Below are 26887 nucleotides of genomic sequence, written 5' to 3' on the forward strand. Positions count from 1 at the left end.
GTGAATTACTATTTAGAATGCCGTTTGTCCTGTTCAGAGAACCTATGTTAACTTTTAATCTCTAATGGTGTAAATCACATTACCTGAACATCTTTTGTTTCTTTATATGGTGTTTTACCCACTCTAGCACAATATTCCTGTGAAGGTGGTCTAAAATTACTGCTGACAGCTAAAGGAGCAGAAGAAATATAGCTTGGAATGGCTTCCAGTGAACAGCCGCAAAGAACTGCAGACACTAATTTATTATGTCAACGGGCTCTCTTGCAATCAGTTTAGAGAAACTCAAAACTGCATTTACATTTGAAACACCAGATAGCAAAGAAAGACCTATTTCTAATAGGACACTGGACTGGAAGTCCCAGAAATACATTACAAATAGGAAATGGACACCAGGACACCATCTTGTAAATTTTAAAATAATGTAATACCCAGCAGATTCTGGCAAGCCAGCAAACACTTAGGGACTTACTGGCAGCACTTGAGATTAACAGCTAACCCCCGCTGAGAGGAGGGATAACAGCAACCTCGTCACCAGAACGAAGGCTCAGAAGCTGATCTTCAAGGGCCACGTATTCCTGACGTACAGCAAGCACCACCTGGTTCCTTAGTGCAGACAGTCTAAGAATACAATACAGAGGAACGTGACACCAATAAACTACTGCAAACACATACCTGTTGCAAATAAATTTGCATTATGTTTTCTTTACATGCACTCATCTGGTAGGAGGTGAAGCCCCAATTTATAATGATAATTCCTTGCAGAACAAACAACCATTTGTCTATGAAAGTAATCTTTTAATGAACTATGGAAAAACAACATATTGTAGCGCTCTCGGGTTTACGTGGGTATGCACCCTTGCCGCTGCCGCCTCAGTTCAGCCCCCCCCACCGCTGGGGACTCGAACCCGGGCCTCTGGCGTCACTCAACAGGAACCCAGCCAGTTGAGCTAAAGGGAAATCTCCCCTCAGCCCAGCGGCTGAGGTCCCTGCTATTCACAGGGAAGGGCGGTGATGTCACCGCGCTGGTAAGCCGGCTCACACAACCTGTAATGTCAGCCATATGCGTTACAATATCTTGTCCCTAATATGTTAAGAGATTAGTTTGAAAAAAATCAGAGAATTAACTAGGAACTACAGTCCCAATTTCTTAGACCATTTATTAAATCTCAGTGACAAAATAATTTCATTGACAGTATAGAAAAAGTTTTACAAGTACAAATAAAGCACAAAATCGTAAACTTAGTGAAAGTACTTTAAGTCACCATGTTGTCGCAAACTGTTGGTATTGAGCAAATTGCAATGTTAAGCTGCCCTTCCTGCTCACTTGTCAACGTAACGACTTATGTGATGCGATATACGAGTGAATAAGTACAGGTTGTGCAACAGACATCTCACCACAGAAATGTTACAGCATGATCTGCATGCAGAGTTAACTAGACGTATTTGTGGGCAAAACCATCTTGAAGTCAAGAGCAATATTTCTATTGGATTAAAAGAGATGTATTCACAAGCCTGCTTGTTTAAAGTTTAATAGGGCCCTTCACATCACCTGATATTTTGTTGCCTCATTCTGAATCGCAGAATATGGCACTGCAGATACCTGGAAATTTAATCTATTTTGTGATGTAAATTGGAGGTTTTACACGTTACTGTATACATTTTACTTTCATTGAAGTTTGAAATGCACTCATCAATGTCAATTTTTTTAACCTCAAAATATAGTAAGTGTTGCAGTTCTCTTTAACAGACCTAATTGGGAAAGAAACAAAACATTGCTTTAAACGCAGTTAAATGCATATAAATATGTGCTCTATAGTTTCTTTATAACCAGAGATGTACATAGTAATGTTAAATGTATAAAGGTACAGTATTCCTCCATCTAACTGAAAAATAGGATTAGGGACAGGTACAGGTAGATGCCCGTAAATTATTTTTAAATGCGATATTCCCAGACGTTTGAAGAAAATAGTGAAACATAGTGAGATGAATAACATTAAGGAAAAGGAAAATTCAACTGCAGACTTGTCAATGTTTCTTTAATGTTAAGATATTAACTTATAAACGAGTTAAAGGGTGAAATCTATTTCAGATCATTCAATGTCGTCATACCTGGGGTGTCTGTTGACCAGCTCTTCCCACAGCTGCAAGGACGTTATTTCTCGTGCAACAGAAATAGTCTCCGATCTCACATCTGCTAGTTCAGCACTTTTAGCAAAATACAGCACCAAAACCTATTACAAAGACACAAATGTCTTTCATGTGGCTGATAACAAGAATAACCGTATTTTGACTTCGATAAAAAAATGAGTTATAATACAGTATCCTACTTAATTCACATTTCATCATACTCATTACACATTTTCCAACGCTTATTATATAATCACCACGGTTACACTGTTGGCATTAATTCAGTATTCCCCTAATATAAAACAAACTTCTTTATGCATTACTCCAGTAGTTTGACTTTAAACATACAGGCTTGTAAGACTGTATCAATCACCGAGACAGAATTTCCAGCACTCAACGAGCGTGTATAACACTCTTATGCCGACATAAATATATAGCTGTAAATTTAGAAAGAACTAATTTTAAAAAAGAGCTTCACTGGTTGAATACACGTGTGATAGTACACCTACCTCGGTATTCATTAATGATGTCTTTCTATAGTTCACTAACACATTAAACTTGATATTTACTTGTTTCCCACTCCCCAAGTCTGAACCCTTCCACTACTGCTTCCAAGTTCCCCAGTCATCTGACTCGCCGTAGCAGGAAATGGGAGGTCGGAGGTTAAACTAAGTTCTGAGGCTTGGAATTGAAGCGCGACTGCTGTGTATTATTGACCTATTTTGTTTTATTTAAAAGCTTGAAATGTTTGTAAGCAGACAAAAGTGACTTTCGAAGTAAAATTGTAAGTCTTATTCCCATTCCTTAAGAGGTAAAAACCCATAATGATCGCGTAATAATAATGTAAAAAACAAAATACATGACCCCTTCAAAATAAAACACATTATTAACAGTGTTAACACATTTTTAATATTTTGGCAGATGCATTTTTTTAATATTTACAATGTCTTTAAATACTGACTTGGAACCAAAATGTTATCAAAGCAGTTTGGAAGTGTTTTCTTGTAGAGTATTTGACACTGGAAGATAAATTGTACCTAGCAGTGTACTGGGTCATCTCGTTAGTGAAGCAATTACCAGCACCGTGTTATTTACACTAGTACTATTCCAGATTTAATTATGCAACCATATTACTAGGAAGTGAAAGGCTACAATACTTTAAAGAAGCCTGTACCACATGCAGTATTAATCTTAAATGGATTGTGCTACTTTAAAGATTATAAAGTTCATTGATCACTTGTGATTGCTAGTGTAAAAATGTGTAGATGCATAACAAGAAGGTCACATGTTTTATTAGATTCATAAAACATCTGATATTTTTCACGGCTAATTTGCTGACTCCAAAACAAGGATTTTTTCTTGCCAGTCCTGGAAGATTAAGGCTTCAAGATTTTCATTTCTGCATCATGCTTAATGTTTTAATTTAACTATTGATTTAATTTGAGTAGTTTAACAGGTTTTCCCCAATTATTTTGTTGCTCCTGACAGACCTTCAATTATGTCTTCCAGGATTGGAGTTGAGAACCACTGCTTAAAGTTTAAGATAGTGATTTTCTCTGGTTAACAAAACTTAATTATTCAGTACAATAGTCTACAGTTACAAATGCTAGGTGAGAAATCAAGATTAAGCCAAACATATTTTCTAAATGCATACTCACAAGAGCTGGACAATGTATATACTGCACTGAACATATTAAAGTGGCTTTGATGTAAATAATTAGAACATTTACTTCATGCTTCTATTATTATTAATTTTAACATATTATTATTATTATTATTATTATTATTACTACTATTACTACTGTAATACTGTATTACTGTAATAATAATTATAATTCCTTACACTTATACAGCACTTTTCTGGACACTCCTCTGAAAGCGCTTTCCAGATAATGAGGACTCCCCTCCACCACCACTAATGTGCAGCACCCACATGGATGATATGACAGCAGCCATATTGTGCCAGCACTGGATGCCAGTAGGTGGATGCTGCACATTGTTGGTGGTGGAGGGGAGTCCCCATTACCTGTAAAGCGCTTTGAGTGGAGTGTCCAGAATAGCGCTATATAAGTGTAAGCAATTATAATTATTATTATAGTACACTCACCACACACCAGCTATCATTGGGGAGAAGAGCAGACTGATGAAGCCAATTTATAGATGAGGAGGCCATGACTGTTAAAAGCCAAAGGGAAAATTTGGGCAGGATGCTTGAATAACACCCCTACTGTTTTTGAGAAATACCATGGGGTGAGCACCCCCTAATGGCCCCACTAACACCACTTCCAGCAGCAAACATTTTTCCAGGAGGTCTCCCATCCAGGTACCAAGAAGATTCACACCTGCTTAGCTTCAGGGGGTTGTCAGTTGTGAGTTGCAGGGTGTTCTATTCTTCTGTACATCATGTATGAGTAGAAAATGTATGTTGAATATTCAAATTCTGCTTTTAATGTAACTCAAAACATTTAAAATTAAGCACTTAACAATTGTGATGGTTGTAGCTCTAAGCCAGGAGTCTCTAACGCAGTCCAGCAGATTTGTAGGTCTTTATTACTGTACATCACCAATTTCTAAAGGTATGGAACAATTCCTTTGTGATTGTGAAATAGGCATTTAAGTAATTTAGAGATCATTTGGGACTAAAATTGAAGCTAGAACCAAAGTTCATTTAATAGAACAAATTGCTTCTAATAGCTTACAGGTGTTGCCAATCATAAACAGCTCATCTATAAGATTTACTGGATTGTGGCTGGATGACATGGTGGCACAGTGGTAAGCATTGCTGCCTTGCAATGTTGAAGCCCTGGCTCCAGTTCTCAATCTGGTATACTATTTGTGTGATTTGAATGCTCTCCCTGTGTTTGTGTGCTTTTCTTCATGTGCTCTGGTTTCCTCCCAAAGTCATACTAGTAGGTTAATTGGTTTCTGCGAAAACTGTCCCTGATGTGAGTGTGTGCCCTGTGATGAATTAGCGTTCTGTCCATGGTGTGTCCTATCTTGCTCCCATTGCTTGCAGAGATAGTCTTCAGTTCCACTCGACCCTGAATTGCATAAAGCAGCTAAAAAATGGATGGATTTCGGCTTTCCAGAACTTACAGGACTACTCTGCAAAGATTAGGTCACAGCTGCTGGAATGCTCACAGCTATACAATGCTACTCCCTGTAGCCATTCGAAACTCCACTAGGCCGAAAGACCAGGTCCCCTTCTGTGGGAGAATTCTACATTATATACTGTAGATTTCATCAACGGGCTGACATCACCTCTTGTCTTGTAACATGCTTTTGTCTGTTATACAGACAAATACTATAGAGAAACAATATATATATATCTGTTAAAAAAAACATAATAAAATATATGAATCAATATTAATGACTTGCATATACTACATCCACACTTAACTTGCTAATGCTAGTGTTAAAATAATATATTCTCGATCATGTCAATCAGGACACCAATACTATTTTCATGGTGTAATTTTTACTACTTGTTTATATTCCTTTTATATTTTTATTATTAAAAAAGCCTTAACAATACCATACTGTATCTGCACTTTACATTACAGATCAATCATATTCAAAAAAACAGATTCAGTAGGTTAAAAACTAGGTAATTATTCTTCTACCAGTGTTATCAATTACAAGTATGAATTAAATAATATTTGTTGTTTATCTTTTATAGCTTCTTCTGTAAAATTGAAAAAAATGAACAATTACTTTGTTTCTGTTCTGATATTTCTAAATTTGCTGTCTATTAAGTCTATTTTGCATCTTTAATGAGGCAGAAACGCCATTCCACTTTTTTCAGGACACTTGTTGCATTGTGCTTTAAATCCATAAGTGGGCAGACTGGGTGGCACAGTGTCTTGGTAGGTAATATGGCTGTTTCACAGCTATTGGGTTCTGGGATCACTTCCATACTGAGACACTCTTTATATTTTTTTGTATGTTCTCCCCATGTTTATGTCAGTCTTCACCAGATGCTTCATCTTTCTCCAAAAGAATTAACTTGTGACTCGAAACTAAAATGGCTCTTGTATGTATGCATTATAATGGACCAATGTAGTCCGGCGTTTCACCCTTTGGTTTCAGGATAAGCTTTCTCATAATCTTTGACAGAAAAACTGTATGTGGTTTTCTCATTATGGATGGATTGGGTAGGTCTTTAAAGATGTATAATCCAAACCATGAAAGGACTCTCCTTTACAAGTTTAGACTTTGATACATCCTGACATATTTAACTGAAGATTAAACATATTCTAACACTTTCATTATACCAAAACGTAATTAAAAAATAGTTCTAGCATTATTTATAATGGTTGAAGATCTTTTTTTACCTCTAATGAAGACAGCATCATGCAAAAGCAGAGCACAGCTGTAAATGTGCAATGAACAAATGTTCTCTAAGTCAAATTGAAAAACAGAAAACAAGATTATAGAGGGTAAGGCATAAGGAATGATGTTCATCATTCATTCATGTGGTATTTTGATGATTATATGCGTTCTTACTGATTATTCCATCGCTTGGAACTACTGTATGCTAGTGTAGGGAAGAATATTCTGAGTAGAATATAACTTCAGACTCAATGTTAAATAAAACTTAATTGTGTTAATTAAGAATTTGTAAATAGAGAAATCCTCTAGTGTAAATAGGGAATTTGATTCTAAACTAGCAAGCCTTTTGAAAAAAATAATAAGATAAGGCAAATTCTCTTTGTGCAGCTCTGTTCCTTAGGTTTATTTCTTCTTCAGTGTTTTATTAACCTGAAGGGACTTGGCTATGTTTTTTTCTCTTTCTCTTCAAGAAACATACATTTATTTAGGTCAGAAAGTGTCTGTTTCTTTTCAGATGGTTATTATGAATACAAAAATACACCACACTCCTAAACTCCTCTTTGGAAAACTAAAGGACCTGATCACCAACAGATTTGTAATGGATAGTATGAATGAAAAATGAAAGAACAGTTCAAAATCTTTCATCTGAGAGTAAAGTTGCAAACTGAAAGTTGTTTTTGTTTTACTTACTCTGCCCAGATTTAATGTTTTTGACCAGTCAGAAAAGTGGTTACATGCATGTAGAGCACATTGCAGTAAAGCCTTCAGCAGTGATTTAGAAACTCTTGAGTTTCATTTCACCCACCAGGTGTCACTGAAAGACAATAGTTGCCACAACTAGTGTAGCTGCATGCATTCAAAAACAAATCATGCTGTATTGGAGGGTATCAAGCATTCTCAATATAGTATTCCACTGATTTGTCTGACACAAGTTTGTTTGATGTTCAGTCACTTCATAGTAGAATTCTGAATCTGTTTTAAATCCATCCCTGGATGGGATACTATTCCATCGCAGGGCAAACACAGAAACGGATACGCACACTCACACCAGGGCCAAATTTCCAGAAAGCAATTAACGTACCAGTATGTCTTTGGGCTGTGCAAGGAAACCAAAAAATCTGCAGAAAATCCACACAAACATGGGGAGAATATACACATTCTCCCTGGCAAGAAATTAAAGCCAGGGACCCAGTGCTGTGAGGCACCAGTGGCGCTACCATTACTCCCATGGTGCTACCACTGTGCTACCATTGCACCCAAATTTTAAATCATTTAAAATAATGTGCTTCATATCATGGTTTTAAAAAAAGGTTATGCCACAGATTAAAGTATGACCTGAAATTACCTGTTTATAGCCTTTTTGATATTCATAATGTAGAAAGTTTGATATTACACTTAATGTTTTGTTGGCTGGTTGCGTTGTATTGAGGGCTCTTACATAATTGCATATTTTTATGTGGAATGATATTTTAATGTTAAGTCTGATTTACATAAGTCATAAAATCAAATTATTTTAATGGATGCATTGGCAAAATAAAAAGTTTAAACAAATTATATGTTTCTTTTTAACATTTCCTGTGCTGCACTATTCTGATAAGACAAACAAAGGTAACGAAAACAACATTGATAATTTGTGGATTGATTGCTCATAAAGTACCTGCTGTTGGTTACTTAAATTTCAGAAGACCAATTAATACATTAATACAGTAACTTGAGTTTAGTGCAACTGTGTTACTAGATTAATTAGATTATTTAAATGGATCATTTCTGAGTTCTGGTGTTTTAAGGTATATAAAATAATTAATAAAATCATTTAAAAATATTTTGTATTTATCATCTTATATACTGTACCTTTTTAATAAACTGTAGGTTTCAAAGAGTAATTATTTCATGAAAAATTGAAATGAATGTGATAAACAGCATATAAGCTGCAATTTCCCTCACGGGATCAATAAAGTATCTATCTATCTATGCTTTGGTTACTTAATACAAATCTAAATGAAAAAGTATTAATGGAAATTTTACGCATTCTAAAGCCAAAACATTATTATTGACATACTGACCTCACAGTGACTTACTGGAAAGTAACAGATGACAGAATGCGTTCACGGGATCAGTGAAGCAGTTGGCACATTGTTTAAGCACAAAATCTGGAATTACGTGTTCTAAAAATAGTAGTATTGACTTTAAGAATACTGACCCGTATGTGTGTATTTTAGGAACAATCATAATGGATATTGAGATTACTTAATGGCATTAATGTAAAAGCATACTTTCTCTCATGGTCAGCATTAACTGAAGCACTTTAGGGCTGTACAAATACATTTCTTTTTAATGTTTATTATTTATACATTATATATGAATTTATAGAGGCATTAGGGTTAAAACCTTGTAGCCTAATTTTCTTTGTTTCAAAAAACTAAGCATGGCTGAGCCTGGCCAGTACAGGGGTTGTAGAATAGATGCAACAACAGATTGTTGCTCTTTTAGACCACAATTTCTAACCCAACCCCCTGCATTGGAGACCAGGAACACTCTGCTGCAGGAGGTGCTATTCTCTGGAAGAGGTCCTGACTATGTAGCTGTTAAAAAGCTACATTATTTGAAAAAAACAGAGGTTAACTGCAGTGTCTAGACTGATGTTCATACTGAGCTCACAAAGTTTTAGCCTATCTAATGTTCCCCTTTAACTGAAGCAATTTCACATGATGAATACTGTCACATACTGTAAGTGGATGCTGCACTTCTGAGATGGATGCAGTGGGTCTCCTCCTATATACTGTATAAAAAGAAAGCATGCTTTTACATTAATGCCATTAAGTAATCTCAATATCCATTATGATTGGGATCCTTCAGTATGAAAATTGCTACATATAAATGCAAGAAATTGTCATTTTTATTAATTGTTCTGGTATTTCTAATCAATGTTTTACTTTCTTTATGTGGAAACACAATTCTACAGCGATCAGAATCTTAGCAGTTTTTATTTAAGTTTACAATTTGTCCTGAAAGAATTTCCTTTTAGCTTAGTGGATATGTAGAGAGTAAGAAGTTTAGCTGGTGAGATGGTTTTGAAGATTTTTGAAGACCAATATGAATTTAAAATGCTAAAAGCCAAGCTTAGTTTCTTACCAAAATGAATATGAATTAAGAAGAGTTAAGTTGTTAGCACAGTTCTAATAGTAGAAAACATTATTGGAAGGTTTGAGTAAATTGTTGGTGGCCATCTTCACACATGGTAATGTTTTAACACATGTTTTGACAGATACATACTGTATACAGTATGTACAGAACCATATTCTTACACAATGTAGACAACACTGTCAATAATAGAATGAATTTCATATTTCAAACATTATTCATATGTGTTTCTCCACTTTTTCTGCAAGCATCACATTTTGCAAAACACTCTGGAGAACGTCAGTAAAGAATGAACTTCTAGTTCAGTTGCTTCATTTAAATCCAACATTCTACAACATTAATTTTGGATTGTTCAGTTAATTTAAACAGTTATCCAATAGTTAAAATACAGATGAATTAATGATATGGGTGATCAATCCTGTACTCTGCCATTGATACAGTATGTCAAAAGTCCTCTAGTGTTAACGGTTACCTACTGTATTCATACAGTATACAATATACTATATACAGTATACTGTATAATACCTTAAAGGAGTCATGCTTTTAAATGTCATTATTGAGTTTAATTATAGGCACTAGACTACCTTTTTGTTAATTCCATTGATTGTGAACAAAGGTATTTTCTATAAAATGAACAATGTTGACACCTGTTTATAAATGTACTGTAGGTAGGCTAGCCTGTGTTGCTTATAATATGATTACTGGGCTAATGTAATTAGTGTGCTTTCCTTAGACTGACATTTTACAAGGCATACAATGAAACAGTTCCAATGCTTATACAGTAATATTAATGGTAATGTTTACTTTTTGTTTTTATTTCTGTAATGTTGAGTAATAACATTCAGGGACAATTATCTTGGAATAACAAACATGTTGTCAAACAGTGTTAAATGAGCACGTAAATAAAAACAGATCAATGTTTTGTTGCCAGACACCTTTGAGCATATTATGTATTTGGCTTGGCAAATAGCGCAAGGACATGTGATAAAACCCACAAAAATAGCTCTCCCAAGTATGAGTCCACAAAAAAAACAAGAAAAACAAAAATTCAAAAGAAAAGCAATTGAGGTCTTTTCCGCTAGCAGTTTTCTTTCAGGCTTACTGTTCAACAACCATTAAAAGATACTGTTGGAATCTTTAAATCACAAATCTAAGTGAAAGCAGAAATAAATTGCTTTTTTATTTGCTCACAGCAGCTCTTTGAGGTGCTGCTAAGATGGGGTCAACATAGACTGTATAGGCTTTAAGCTTATTTTCCTTTGACTGATGGTGTCAATTTCATTCAGGTTATACTGCAATATTATATTTTAGGAGTGAGATAGTGCCATTATTTCTCTTTACTGTTACTCACTGATATTGAGCAGGTAATACACTAAGTACAAACTGAATTTAATTATTTTGAACAGTTTATTTTGGCTATTTAATTTATAAGGCATTACTGCACAGCATGTAAAAATATGAAAATTGGGCAGAATACTCAAGAATATGTATTGAATGTCTAACATTTACAGTAGCTTGGTTTGCATCACCCATTGAGTACAGTATAGGATTCAACCCCACATTTTTGGGACTGTTATAAGGATAACTGTGATAACGTGAGTAAATGATTCTGCAACTCTATAATGGTCTTTTAAGTTTAAAACCATAAAAAAACTTCTGTTGCAAATTTTCTTTTGGAAAATTTCAGCAATGGAAATTAATTTCCTATTTCAAGAGCTCAATGGGAAAACAATATACAGAAATCAAAGTTGCTATTAATTTGTAAAGAAGAAGTAAGTAGAACAAACTTACACTAAATGTCTTAATACCCTTTTCTACATGATCTCACTCTCATATTTTTATTTTCTTTCTGTTGCCAACCATTACAATACAGGAATATAATGAAGCGGCTAAATTATGCAATTGTATTTGCCAAGTGCAACCACTTAGTTAAAAACATCATACTGAACTGCCTGTAGCAGGTTTAACATATACCCCACAGTATACAGTATATCATCTACATTCAAGAGCATTTATCAAGGTAAATGTATTCATAGACTTGATTTAATTGTATACTTTGGGCACTATATGCAATAAGAACTGTATGTCTCTACACATTTGCAGCAAAGTGGCCATCCATCTCTTGCTTGTGCCCTTGATTATGCTGATGTCATGTATTCAATTGTATCTTAAACTTGTCTTCAGACAAATGTACATTAATTTATAATCCAGTGTGTTGATTTGTTCCATAATGCAACTATAAGTTACACATGTAAGGTATTCCAGTACTTTTCCTTTATTTTGTGTATACCATCTCATATGTTTGTCCACCTTTCTTTAATAGACACAGTTCACATTCTCCACACTGTTTACATTTGTTTACATCAATAATTAAAAAGTCACATTAGCTGCATTTTCAGGAACTCTAAAACATTTCAGCATGTAACTATTCATGTTTTTGGAATGAAAAATAAGCAAGGTAGTCTAATTTTTATGACGGATACAGTACATTGTATTTTGAGTTTTTCATTTATAGACTGTTATGTCCAAAAATAAAAGAAAAAAAAGATAGTTAAATGATTTATATCTTAATATTTTAACATAATTAGCAACCTCTGATTTTTTTAAACAAAAGACTGATTTTCTGAAAATTGTTAAATTGGACAGTGGGGAATTCTTAGTCAATAACGTAATAGCTAAGAACAGATTCCATGTAACTATTTCTAAAGATTACTCTATTACTAGAAAAACAGCATGTATGACATATTGTATACCAAATTGGTTTATGCATGTGCATTGTTTCTGGGAAACGGTTTCTCTTCATCTTGAAAGCAAGCAATAACTGAACCTCTGTGCCTCCTCTCAAGCAAAAGAGGATACCCCTGGACACCCTCATCAAGTCTATTTTTAATACTTTTGTGGGTACATTTTCTGGATTAAATGGTGAATAACAGTTAACTTCATTATAGAGGTATTTAAAGCAATCTTTGGCTGAAAAATATGAAAATTTAAAAGAAATGCACATGCTAAATAATTGACAGATATAGAATCTTTGCTATTGTTTGTTAAGTAATGAATTGTTATTTCAAATGCACATTATGAACACCTAAGAATGGTCACCACATTTTAAGGCAAGATTGACCTGAATTTATAACACTGCAGTATTGGTTTGGTCATTTTCATGTCACAGTATTCTGTAACAGGACCTCTGATCATACCAGCATGGCTGTTTTCATTAGAGATGCTCCTGGTGCTATTGGAACGTGCAACCATTTACTGTACATACAGTACTTGTAAAGGCTGGAGTGGATGAGCACCTGGTGTAAACCTGATCTCCACATATGCTGTGATTACATTGGTAAAAAAAAAAAGCAGAGGAAAATTTTACTGTTCCATAAAACATGCTGGTGAGTTCGCAGGCTATCAGATGTGTTCTGACTGCGATATTTGTTTTTTTTTTAAATGTGGCAGCAATATGCTCTCCCTTGATCAGTGTCTTGCTTGTTCATATTTTAGCGCGAGTATATAGTTTACACATGCAGTATAACTTGCCTGTAATATGTATTTCTACATTAGGTGTTGTTTTTTTCCGTTTAGTTCGAGCTAAACTTAAAAAACAACTTCTCATCACTTCTCCCCTGACAAGCGCGGATTTTAGATTTTTGATCATTACAATACTACCGGCTATATATATATATTTTCAAATAATTAAGTAAAAATATAGTGTTAACTCAAGAATAATTACCGAGCGCACCCAAATTTATCTTCTAACTGGAGAAGCACAATTACGTGTTTAAATCGACAGTTTATCAGCGAAGGTCTTAAAAAAACGTTGTGTTAGAAAAACATTTATTGTGTTATTTAGTTTTCTTGTAGAAGTTAAAACTCTTTATTCCTTTTGAACAAATTACATTGTTTTCAACGGGATTTTTGCGCATATCACATTAAAAAATATATTATCGATGTTATAAGCCAAAAAGTTTAGAAACATTAAACACTGCTTTACATCAAAACATTCTAACGGCTTTACAGGGGAAACACCATTAAAGCATTGTCTAAAGAAAAAGATGTACAGTAGGTCTGAAATCTGGAAATTCATGAATACAACTTTACATGATCTGAAAATAAAACCAAAAGAAAAATCCATCAGTCCATAAGCTTCTTTTAAGCACGTTAGTGCTTTGAAATGGCAAGTGCAGTTTCCTTGTTTACCATTTTCCATCACCAAACTGAGGATTTTTAGCATTTCATTCCAGTGGGGAACCCCATGAGCATTCAAATAAAAGTTAATATCACGGCACCAGATTATTTCTGGTTCTTGTGTTCGTATTAATTCACTGTCACATAAACTAATTCATTTAAAGCGTTAGGCCTAACTGGAAAGGAGATTTTTATGTTTCCACAATTCCCATACCTTTTAAACATGTATATTCATTTGTTCCCCTTAAACTACAATTTGCCTAAGGCAATAATTTGAACAAACAAATAATAGGTTTATTCCATGCTGAAAAGAGAAGAAAACACAACGTTTCGGCCGTGGAGCCTTCTTCAGGTGTCAACGTCGAAACGTTGTGTTTTTTTTCTCTTTTCAGCATGAAATAAACCTTTTACTTGTTCCTTTGCAGCCTACGCATGCTGACGAAGCTACCCACCTGAACTATTTGAACAAACATATCGCCCTTGGGATTATATCAGTTCCTCTAGTAAATAATCATTGTCTGAATCAAATTAGCCTACCGACAGCTAGCATCTCTTGAGTTCTATTCATATCCTTTAATCTTTCCTGTGCAAACCTCTGAAAATTATTTTTTATGTTACGTACAACTAAGTGTTATACAAATTATTGTAAATTCTACATATCATGATAGTCTAGACCTAGATGTGACCTAAAATAGTTTTTTCTCAGATCAGCCCTTCACTGGCGAATATAAAGTAAATTACGTGTGAGGGGATCCATAACACGACTACAGTATGTGCAAAGGAGTAGCATATTTTTTTTTACTCGTTAAAGATGTAGTACACATTGTCTGCCGGTAGAAGGAACCCGACATTAACGTTTTAATCGAAAGCTGACTTACAGCAATTGGAAATACTGCACACAGAGAAAGAGCAGCGAGTTACTGTGTGCGTGTTGCTGAAGAGGTCGCACGTGGACTTAAATCGGAACATAACACAGGGTGCATTTGCTTAGAAACAACTATTGCTTAATGTATATTCGCTATGTAATACAATACTCCGCTTGCTCTCAAACCTATTTGGAAAAGGGGTTGGATAAACTTGAGAGCTCGACCGGTCTGAGAAACCCAAACAACTGTCTCTTCTAATATTAGCATGCCTGTATTCTGTGATCTATTATTGTCGGTCCAGGCAGATCTTATTGTAATAGAGCACTTTTATTAAAAGATTAGCACTATCCTCTGCAGTTGGTGGAAAAAATATCTGTTATCACCGAGATATTTGCAGCTGGGGGAAAGTGGGTAGACCCCAAAAATTGATTGGCATTCTTCATGCGGGGATTTATTTAAAAGGCATGGAGTTCAGGAGGTGCATAATCTTGAAAAAAGTACTCGAGTAAATAGCGTCTACGTTAGGCAATTTTTGCAGAAATGTCGCCCACTCATTTTCATAGCACAGTGCCAAGTATGTTGTAAAGAATGAGCACTCGCCTACATAGAGTAAACAAAAGCCAGACGGCTGTTAATAAACCTGCATTATAATGAAACGAAGTAATGTCTTTCGATGTTGCAATCGCAAAACCAAGGCGAAACTGCTTACAGTGATAGAATCTCCAGTAGTTATATTGTAATGATTTTTAGACGGCTGGGTGTTATAGAAATGCGATCATTTTGAAGAATTTCTCCTTCTGAGTTGGGATTCAATTTTTGTTGTTGTTGTATAGTTCTCTTAATGTAAAGTATTCATATAAAACTATTTTTAAAACTTGTTTCAAGTTAATACCATAAACCTTCAATTTTAAAAAGAAATGTATTTCCTAATATTATTGAACATAAGAATTAAAATAATTTTCTAATGTAAAAATGGTGTGGGTGTTTTAATTGACCTTAGTTGTAATGTCAGTTATTAGGCTATATCATGATAAATATAGCCTTGCAATATCTTCCACTTTCATTATGGGACGGTCTTGGTATTCTTTCACATTGTATCAGACGCATACGCGTACATGCAGTACACAACATCCCAGACCATGCTCACTGTGCATAGTTTCCTGTACTATTGTTTTGAGAGAAAGTTTCGACTGGAGATGTCACCTGATTTGGATCGAAAGAACTTTTTTTTAATCTTACTCCCCACCCCCACCGATTAGAAGACCGCCCACCACAGACAGTCGGCCCGAGACCCCTTATAGATTTAAAAAGAGAGGCTGCATTCACAGACTGACATTCATTCAACTCAGCGATCGTAAGCAGATTACTTTTCCGCTGTCTGTTTCTCCACTCCGGTTCACTTTGCCTTCATCATGCTAAGGATGCTAAAGAGATATCAGCTCCACCCGGGCATGATTTTATTATTTATATGGCTAAGTCATTTAATTGAAGATCACAAAGTGCAAGGTAAGTGCGAGTATACAGTTATTTTTAGTAGTACATTTTAGTTGGATGCCATTATATATTTTAAAAGACATTTGTATGGTATAAAAAATAAAGTGTCAGGTTTAAAACTTTTTTAAGACTTAACGGGTATACGCAAGGTCACTTTCTGTTCACTTTTAACTTTGTTCTTAACATGCAACTCAGCTTTATCATAATGCATTAAGCGCTAACAAAACAGGTGCATTTCTATTCGTTTTTAAAACATGTATTAAATATTTGGATATCCAAGCTTTTTACCTGGTTATTATATTTCACTTGACTAACTAGCCAAGCATCGGTTAATGGTACAGTATACTTGTGCTGGACTATAAATGAAGCACGTAAATATGTATAACAGCGAGAACTGTGTTTTTAGCCTTCAGATTTCCTGGAGGAAACTTAAACTGGAAAGAATAATACAATTAATTAATACCAGAGACAGAACACGTGATTTTAAGTCTTCTGCACTCCCTGCCAGTCAATGTATCTAGCAGCTCTAAATATAAGCTTCAGTTTTCAACTTTTTTATTAACCCACTTTTCAGGCAATTGTATTAATAGACTTTACATGAAGCCTATTGAGTCTCGTTTTGTTGGAATACAGGAATAGTAAATAGCCTACAGATCTCACGACCCATTGAAGCTGGATGAATTAATTGCCATTGAACCAACAGAAAAGTCACATTGCTTATTTATTGGTAGTGAAGTCCCATTACTTTCATACAAGAGCTAGCAGCGTAACCGCCATCCAAGTAGGTCAACTCGTCTCATGAAACACAGTTAAATAAATATAAACCTTGCGTGACTCGGAAAGTGTACTGCAATGACATGTCTGCCGCGTTGCACCGACTGTATGGTAATGCTGTGACTAGCAGTTAATCTTCCCAAGTGTTGAAGTAAATCCGACACTGCCGCTTTCTTCAGTGTGCTCTCACACAGAGAGTGCACGGACAAGGGGAATGAAGCGCAAGTGTACAGTACGCTACACGTTTTGAAAAGCAAGTTTTCAGCTGTTAACATTTCATGCAGTGTTGTTTTAATCTGTTATTAACACAATCCATGTGGTTGCAGTGGTATCTCGACATGTTAGCATCATTAACAAAACCCGTTTGAAAGTAGTTGTATCTTGGTGATTTTAGTTTCTTCAATACGATCAGTCATAATTTGATTTTAGTCTGGTTTTACACTATTGTACTGTGCTTTAGCATATTATTCATGCGGTACCTTGTCCCCCGTACTGTGACTCGTACTGTCCCTTTGAAATCTGGTTTAAAACAGACGCGGTAGTATTGTATTGCTTTTTCCGATTTGTGTAGACGGTTGTCGTAAGGTAGGTAATCGTATTGGGATCTTACTTTGCAATTGTTAAATGTCTAGTCACGTTACAAAATCAGACAAAATACCGAGGATAAACAGACCACCATAAGCCAATATACTGTACAGTAAGCTGCACGTGTTATGTCTGGGTCATTGGCTTCCGACTTTAAGTTTTTTTTCTTTGCAGCTGGTAACTGCTGGCTACAGCAGGGAAAAAACGGAAGATGCCAGGTTCTCTACATGTCTGGGATGAGCAGAGAAGAGTGTTGCAGAAGTGGCAGACTGGGAACTTCATGGACCGAGGAAGATGTACCAAATAGCACGCTTTTTAGGTGGATGATCTTCAACGGAGGAGCCCCAAATTGTATACCTTGTAAAGGTACATAAAATTCAGCCCCATATACTGTATTAAATATTGATGTACAGTGTATAGAAATCTTATTAAAAAACAATTAAGTGCCAGATCTAAATATCAATAAATCTTATTAATATAGCCAAGCTAGTTTGTGTATTTGTTTAAAATTATTTATTTTGGAAAGAAATAAAAAAAACGTGAATTCCAAGGTCATTACCCTTTTTCAATATCTGCATATCATTTATTGTGCTTTATTTGTGTAGAATCTTGTGACAATGTGGACTGTGGCCCTGGAAAAAGATGTAAAATGAACAAGAGAAACAAACCCCGCTGTGTCTGTGCTCCCGACTGTTCCAATGTTACTTGGAAAGGACCTGTCTGTGGGTCTGATGGAAAAACCTACAGAGATGAATGTGCTTTGCTGAAGGCAAGATGTAAAGGTCATCCAGACCTGGAAGTTCAATACCAGGGCAAATGCAAAAGTAAGTTCTTTAGTGTCTCTTGTCTTCCCCACTAAAAGATGCTGTGAAGAAGGAGAAAGACTGTTGAAATGCACTGTTTGCAGTTGTGTGTAAATACACTAATGGTGCATAGGTCATGCCTAATAATATAATGGTCATGTTAATGATATCCAATGATATTAAACAACATATTAATAAAGAAGTCCCTTCTTTAAAAAAACATTATCTACTTATAATTTGACTTTCTTATAGAGACATGCCGTGATGTTCTGTGTCCGGGCAGTTCAACATGCGTCGTTGACCAGACCAATAATGCCTACTGTGTGACATGTAATCGGATTTGCCCCGAAGTTACATCTCCAGAGCAGTATCTGTGTGGAAATGATGGAATCATTTATGCAAGCGCTTGCCACCTGAGAAGGGCTACTTGCCTGCTGGGCAGATCAATTGGTGTTGCATATGAAGGAAAATGCATAAGTAAGTTATTGTCAGGTCCCATGTCACAATACCAAACTCTTCAGATCACTGTTTTGACACCTTTAAGTTTGTCTTTCTGCATTTCAGAAAAAAAGCCTCTTATTAATCCTAATGAACATGAATGTGCATTCCATTTTGATAAATGTCTAGTTATAGACATATAGACATAAGAAATATTTTTAAAAAAAGTTTCATGTCCTCAATTCACCTCAAACTGGTTTTTGTTATACATACCTGGGGTCATATGATGTTAATACTTTTAAATGTTTTCCAGACCTTGTTGGCTTTGCTTTTATTAGTTGATTTCCATGTGTTCTGTCCAAGTGCCAACATCCGTCTTACTACCACAACATGTAAGGGAGTAATTCTGAATGGGAGACCTGGAGCCTCGTTATGCTATCATATTACATTGGTCTACATGCTTGTTATTTTTGGGAAAATATATACATGTATGTTTGTATATATGTATGTGATGGCACGTCCTGATTCTATGTGATCTTAGGACGACAGTACATGTATGCCAAGCTCTTTTTATAAAACATACCCTCATGGCAGACTTACTGAATCCCTTTATCTCTGTCAAAAAATTAAGCCAAATCCTCATTGCTTTTAATTAAATGTGGTGGTGATGAACATAAAGGGCAGTTTGCTAAGTGACTCTGTGGTGTTCCCTGGTTTTGTAGAAGCGAAATCCTGTGATGATATCCAGTGCAGCGCTGGGAAGACATGTCTATGGGATGCAAGAATGGGCAGAGGACGCTGCTCACTGTGTGATGAAGTGTGTCCTGAGAGCAGATCAGATGAGGCAGTGTGTGCCAGCGATAACACCACGTACCCCAGCGAGTGTGCCATGAAGAAGGCCGCTTGCTCTGTGGGCGTTCTTCTGGAAGTTAAACATTCTGGATCTTGCAACTGTAAGTAAACCATAAAGTGAAAGACACTTCGATATTCTGTCAGCCACCCCTTGCAGACTAAGGAAAAGAAAGGACTGGAAATGGGAGTTGTTGCATGTCTTCTTGCACTGGCTTTATTAATTTTGCATTTTCTGCAAAAAACCGAAGTAGACATGAAGACTCATCTTTGGGAGCCATTGGGCTCCTAATTCCCTTCACATAACTAACAAGATTATATTTGAAGACTAATGTTTGCAGTTAGTGCAATCTTGCTATGAAATTGTAGAAGAGTACATGGTAATTCTAGTAGCCTGTCCTTCAGCAGGTTGCCTTAAGATGATAAACTTGCTGTCATGCTGTCAATGTAGGAAGACACATAAGTTGGCCATATCTTTACATCTTGTAAATGACACGGTCATAATGGTAATCATATGTTAACCATGTATTTATTTCCTTGCTTATGGCTGTAATCAATCATTTTAAAATGCACTGACATTGATTTCTACTATGACATACACAATTAAGCCTTTATATAGAAGCATACATTCATATATGTACATAAGGTGATTGTAACATTGGTGCCATTGCAGTTTTAAATACTAAGGGGCAATGTTAATACTAAGGGGCAATGTTAACATGATAACTAAATCAAGTAATATTTCTCAGCACAATACATGACCTTTGTCATGTGCTGAATTACTAGTGTTACTATTAGGTACTGCAGAGGAGTCAAAGAAAATAACAACATTCCAAACAGCCAATCAAAGAATGTCTTGCAAAATTGTTTTAGTGTCAAAATTGATATTTGTTCTTTGCCATGTCATTGTTGACTGAATGCTTTCATTTATGAATACAATGAAAACAAAGCATTTCATTTATCATCCCTTATGTTAAACAAATAAAACAAAGGCACCAACTTTATAATCACCTAATAAATTCATTTCTATATATATATATGGCATTTTACAGTTTGCAGGATAACAGTGGAAGCTTTCAGAACCATGCTCTCTTATTTCTACTTTGCTTATAGAAATTAACATTTTAGCTGTTTTGTTTTATTTTGTTTTTGCTGTACATAGTAGATCTGCTGTCATTCTTAAACATCAGACTGTCCATGTGGATTATGAGGGATTGCCTATTTGTATTATTGGTCTGCCTGTATCATTTTGCCATGTACCATGTTCTGTAGAAATACCTCACATGTGCTATCCCTGTCCTAATAGCAAAGGTCGGGATGTGGTGCAGGGTTTTGCCCAGCCCAGTAGCATTGTTGTATAATCACATTTGAAACGAAGGATACCTTAAAAAAAGAACAAAATGTAGAACACAAGAGCACTTTTTCTCTGCTTTCAGGAATCTGCTAAAAAGGCCTGAGCCATTGAGCCTTCACATCTCCCCTGTCTTGCTGCAGTTATGACTTCCTAGATTATGTAAATCATGTTGCATAAAAGCAGATGCCACAAAGCATCACTGACTGCCAAATCATATAAAAACACAAAGCTTTGCTGTGGCTTTCAGAGGTCTTTGAAAACATGCACTGAGCTTCTGCGCTGTTGTGATCCTAATTTATACAACAGCTACCGTGTATTCCCCTATATAGCCATTACTGAAGACCAGGAGGAAGAGGAAGAAGACGAAGACCAGGACTACATGGCTTATATCCATTTATCTCCATTACTGGACGGGTAAACCTCCATCACAAGGAATTATGTCCATACTGTACATAAGTGTATGCTTATTTATTTTTTAAGAAAAAGGAAGTATACATATAGTTGAGTCTGCTAGATGTTTATTTATACTGTGTTGTGTTTTATAATTTATACATTTCCAATGTCTGGCTGACTATATACCATGTTATTTTGTATTTTTCATTGTTGTTTTTTTTTGGTTTTTGTTTTATGTTTCCTTCCTTTTTTATTTTTAAAGAAATATATTTGTCCAAAGAGAAGCAGTGTTATTTATTGTGGTGTACAATGCTACCATGTAAAGTATAATTCTTCTGCAAGCTGTAAATTGCATTCCATGAGCTGTATAAAGCTGCTTATTACTGTCATTTTCAGTATCACAGATGTTTATTTCACACAAAATCGCATGTTAGCCTGTGTGTTTATTTATTGGAAATCTGTCTTTCATTAATGTACATAAATGTTTCAGGTTTTGTTTACAACTCATTATAACTGACCAAAGGGAGTATTTCAATGGTTCTGCAAAAGTACAGTATATGGTGCAGCACAGTAAATCAAAAGGAAAAGGTATTTTTTCTCTCAAAATAAGCCATTATTTCCTCATGTTGTGAGACAGAGGACTGACAGACACCTAGTTGTGTTTCTTGATCTTCAGTATAATTATTTTGTGCTTTTAAGATCAAAATATCAGAAGTTTTTGGAAGATACTTGATTTTATTAAAATGTGCCATTATACATCTTGTTATTAAGGTATTTTTTATTTGCATTGAGCAGCATATAACTTTTTGCTACATTTTTATTTTTTCATTTTCAATAATGTACTGCGCCATATTGCTCTTGCGGAGTTCACAAAATAATCAGATATCCAGCATTAATTAACATTATATCATACTGTATCACTTTGTTTTTCTCACTTTTACAAAATGTGTTTTTTTTTATTTCAAACATGACAAGTTAAATACAAATTCAGTTATAAATATATAGTTTTGTATTTTTTTATGTAAATGTCAAATGTATATAAAAAGTTATAATGGTATTTGTACAGATATGATGAGTGAAACAATAAAATTGGAATTTTCCCTTACGATGCTTTTTTTATTCAATTTTAAATATCACACACTATAGTCATTTTAAAATATAAGGATTATAATGACAACTGCTCACAACATCATAATGTTTTGTTATTTTATTATTTCTGTATCCATGTCTAACAATGCTACCATAAACATAACATTTTGTATTAACTGTACACATGGTTCAGTGACAAGTAGTCTGTGATATAAAACCATTAAAATGTTTTGGGCCATTAAGAAAGATCAACATCAAAATCCTCTTGTATGACTTCCACATAGAAGACAGAACAATGTGGAATCTTACACAGGAGTTATACAGGTGTCTTCTCTTACAGTACAGTACTTCTCAACTTCACACAGAGTTCAGAAATCCTGATCCTATTTTGTTCCCTATTGGGAAGGTACTTTTATCATGCAAAGTAAGAGCCCATTAATTATCAGAGATAATTGGTCTGTCTCCCTTCAGTTTAGAATCTGTGATTAGCTACTGTAAGGAGGATAAGTCAACCAAGAGAATTATTCATTTGTGGTTTTTCACAATATTTTAACTCCATAACAGACCTCTTGAAATCTGAATCTGGCCTACTGATCCCATTTGCAAACATTCTGGATTAATCTTTAGAAAATCTAGAATTGTAATTTATGTTTGATTATAGCCCAATTTAGAACTGCCGATTGTGTCATCCAGGCTGACAGTGACATCATCTTCTCTGACTCATCAAGTCAAGTCATTCATCTTTTGACATGGTACAAGTTCTGTAGTGACATATTGGAGGTTCAGCTCTAATTGAAGGAGATGTGCATCCTTAAGTGCCAGTATCACATGCCTGCCAGAGTCTGGAAAGTCACAGTGGTTGCTGTTTTGCTGGAAGTGGAGAGAACATGAGTGACAGTCCTTCCTCTGGCCATGCATGGGGAATCCCAGTCACAGTTATCTAGTGCCATGACTGAATATCTGTAATCCTGGTCCCAGAGGGCTACGGTGTCTTTTAGTTTGTTCCAGATCAGTACTGTATGACTTAATTGGATCAATCAGTTGCTTAATTAAGTTGAGATGCATTTCAGATGTCTTTCTATTGGCCTTTTAATGGGTCCTGAGTACTACAGTTAGAGACCCCTTGATCTTGTTTCAGCTCCAGGATTTCATCTGAAAACCCTTAATATTTAAAGATAATATTTTGTTCCACTGAATTAATTTGTGCAAATATGGCAATCAGAGAGCAACAATTACATGACAAGTTTATGACTCTTATGAATGGCAGATACAGTATCAAACTGTGATTTAATTATACCATATGGTAGACAATAAAATGGTACCCTAAGTCAATCAAGACTAGATAAGAAACAAACGATATCTATAATATTTCCCTGATAAATTTGAATGCTAAATAAGTCTTGTTTTTGCTTTGTCTGATGCCAACATAATGAAGAAAAGTTGATTTTATAGTATTTACTTTTAAAATTTTAATATTTTTATGGCTTAATGAAAGTGACATACCATATTGTTTACAAGAAATGGAGAAGATTTGAATGGATTCAAAACAAGCATGGTTCTTTTCTTAAAGTAAATTGTAGTTAATGTACAAATTATGAAATAAGTTCAATAATAATGCAGTCCATAAGTTTATGTAAGTGAAATATAGGCATTTCAGAGCAGCAATATATTTTTGTAATGTGGTACCAAAATTGTACACAGTATTCAATATGAGGTTTTGCAAGTACACTATATAATTTAAATATAACATCTTATGATTTACATACTATACGTTTAGCTATTGTAATATAACATTTTTGTTTGTCTTTCAATGTGTTCTCAAAAGACTAAAAAGAAATCGTGGCTAACAGGGCTGCTTAGTTAAAGACATTGAAATGAACCAGAGAGAACATAAGCAAAGGTATAAATGAGAAAAAAGTCTCTGGTTACACTTCCCTGAACTACTTCTGAAGCAGCGATATCTTTTTTTGTGTTGTGGAGATCAAAACTGCACACAATTTTCTAAATGAGATCCTCCAAGTACATTGCCCAATTTTAACATAACATCCCATGATTAACATTCTTTATATCCTAGTGTTCTGTTTATTTTTTATTGCTTCTTCATTTATTGTAAAGGATGTAAATACTCTGCCAACATAAACACCTAAGTTCAAGCTTCTTACAGTACATTTGTCCACAAATTTCTTGAAGTATATCTAAATCTTTCATTTGCAATTTCTACATTGTTTCTGGATCCTTCTATTTTGGAATCATCTGCAAATTGACTATTTTAATAACTATACCAGAATCTAAATAATTGATTTAAATTAAGAAGAGCAGTCTAATTGAGATCCCTGTGCTATTCCACTAATTACATCGCCCCACTCTACTCTATTTTCTATTCATTAGCCAGTTCTCAATCCAAAGTCTACAAATTGCATTTTAATAATTAATTTTTTATGAGGAAATTTAACAAATAATTTTAACACATTAGGCAAGACCTACCTTTTCTAAATCCAGATTGACTATCCCTTAGAATCTTATTCATACTGATGATCCTCTAGTTCAGTTCTAAGTTTAGTTCAGTTCTAATTAATGATTCAATAACCTTACATGTAATGCAATTTAGATTTAGTGGCTTTACTTGGTTCTGTTTTGTCAGCTTTTTTATGGATGGACACTCCATTAACACATTTCTAGTCAGTGGACATTACTCCTTGTAGAAACACAGCTGAAAGCATTTTTTTAATGTGCCACGAACAACATCACTTGATACAGTATCTCGATTGTACCAAGTATAACTGTTAGCAGCAGTGGGGAGTAGGGGTTACAACTCTGCCTTCCTTACTAGAGGGTCATGAGTGGAAATCCCAAGTGAAACACTACTGTAGTAGCTAAGTTCCTATGTGCCCTAGCAAGATTCCCATAATCCTGTGTGTAAAGAAATGCTTCCTGTTCACAGATTTAAATGCACTTCTGTGTAGTTTCCACTTGTGACTTCTGGTTCGCCTTTCACTTTCAGTTCTAAAGAAGTTCATTAGGTTGACTTTGTCAATGCCTTTGAAGGTTTTTCTATCAGGTCCCCTCATAGTCTCCTCTGTTCAAAACTAAAAGGTTTTAGCTCCTTCAGCCTATCAATATAGGACATTCCCTTTGGCTCTGAAGTGTATTTTATTCTTCTCTCTGTACTGATTCCAGTAATTTGCAGACCTAAATTGTACACAGTTTGTGCCCTTAGGAGGATGTGTCTTATACAGTTTTCCATATCATCCTTTTATTTTAAGAATATAATAGACTAAATGTAGAATAAAAATAAAACATTCTACGTTTTTAATTTTATATCTTAGCATTCTATTTGCTTCTCTATATTTTCTAGAAAATGCAAATAATATGTTAACATAAATACCTTTTTCATAAGTAGTCTCTTCTACTTTTCCCTTTTTGTATTTATATTTTATGTTTCCGTTTACTGCATGCAATACCCTGCAATTGTCTACATTAAATGCCATTTGCAAAGATGCCCAGTGATCCAGTTTTAACACTGCACCTACAGCATGTGCTATCAGAGTCACCTGCTTTGTAGGTACAACATCAGATTTCACATTTATGCTGATGAAACCTAAATTTATGTTTGTACATAAGCACTGTCACATTTTAAATCCAAACTCTGATAAGACCTAAGTTATGTAGCTTGGTTTACCGTATCAATTTGGAAATGTATCATCCTTAGTTTGACTGTTGATGATCCCACAATGAGTCCATGTACTCAGGTGAGAAATGCTGGGAACGGAGACTTGCATTTGTAGCTCAGATTTGGAATTATGTGTAGATGTCTCATTTTAATTGATGGAAAATTTATATCTGTACACATCTCTCCCATTCTGATGCAGAAAAGCTCATGCTTGCTTTTATCTTCCCCAGACATAATTATTATAATGAATAACATCTGTTATTTGTAATTTGTAACACGTTTTGTAACAAGTTGCAGCATGTTGAGAACTCAGTTTCTTTTAACTTAAACTAAATGGTGTGGTATATAACACCTGTTTTAGCTTCCTTGCACTGGCTCCCTATGCATTTCAGAATAAAATTCACAATACTCCTGTCATATTTAAGTCCTTGAACAGTCTGGGTTCTGAATACATCAGTAATCTGTTAAGTCCTTGTACACCTGCATGTTGTGTGTCATTTTAGGACTCTGGTTTTCTTTCACTTGTAACAACAACGCTATAATACTGGAACTTTGTTTTCTGTTTGTTTTCTCCAGGGGTGTAGAATGATCTCCCAGTCTGTATTAGATCTTCCAAGACAGTCAGCATTTTAAAAACCCTTTTCAAAACTCATTCTATGCTATATCAATTATCTCTAATTTAATATAATGTTTTGTGCATATTTGTCTTTATTGATTTATTGTAATGAAAGGCGATATATAAAATAAATATGATGAATATTATTATTGAATCTCAAATTTAAAATTTTAGGGT

At 34.9% G+C, this 26887-nt stretch overlaps 2 protein-coding genes across 2 annotated transcripts; one reads left to right on the top strand and one right to left on the bottom strand.

Moving 5' to 3' along the window:
• Positions 1-491: 491 nt before the first annotated feature.
• On the bottom strand, positions 492-2750 carry LOC148837760 (molybdopterin synthase sulfur carrier subunit). The gene is made up of 3 exons (XM_088910299.1): positions 2637-2750; positions 2110-2231; positions 492-618 (listed from the first exon to the last, which is right to left on the bottom strand). The coding sequence occupies exons 1-3, from the start codon at positions 2646-2648 to the stop codon at positions 492-494; spliced, it is 261 nt and encodes an 86-aa protein (XP_088766425.1). The 5' UTR covers positions 2649-2750.
• A 13188-nt stretch (positions 2751-15938) lies between these two features.
• Positions 15939-22437, top strand: fsta (follistatin a). Its single transcript, XM_088912043.1, has 6 exons — positions 15939-16151; positions 17673-17864; positions 18104-18322; positions 18554-18778; positions 19462-19692; positions 21272-22437. The coding sequence occupies exons 1-6, from the start codon at positions 16058-16060 to the stop codon at positions 21358-21360; spliced, it is 1050 nt and encodes a 349-aa protein (XP_088768169.1). The 5' UTR covers positions 15939-16057; the 3' UTR covers positions 21361-22437.
• Positions 22438-26887: the final 4450 nt, after the last annotated feature.

The sequence above is a fragment of the Atractosteus spatula genome, chromosome 3 (genome assembly GCF_055471065.1).
Source record: "Atractosteus spatula isolate fAtrSpa1 chromosome 3, fAtrSpa1.hap1, whole genome shotgun sequence".
Lineage (NCBI taxonomy): Eukaryota > Metazoa > Chordata > Actinopteri > Semionotiformes > Lepisosteidae > Atractosteus > Atractosteus spatula.

Bases quoted from the DNA above. Each gene is read 5' to 3' on its own strand.
- fsta (XM_088912043.1), top strand. From the start codon at position 16,058: ATGCTAAGGATGCTAAAGAGATATCAGCTCCACCCGGGCATGATTTTA. The intron at 16,152-17,672 runs GTAAGTGCGAGT...TTTTCTTTGCAG, and splicing joins TGAAGATCACAAAGTGCAAG to CTGGTAACTGCTGGCTACAG. The intron at 17,865-18,103 runs GTACATAAAATT...TTATTTGTGTAG, and splicing joins AAATTGTATACCTTGTAAAG to AATCTTGTGACAATGTGGAC.
- LOC148837760 (XM_088910299.1), bottom strand. The intron at 619-2,109 runs GTATGACGACAT...TTGTATTCTTAG, and splicing joins CTGGTCAACAGACACCCCAG to ACTGTCTGCACTAAGGAACC.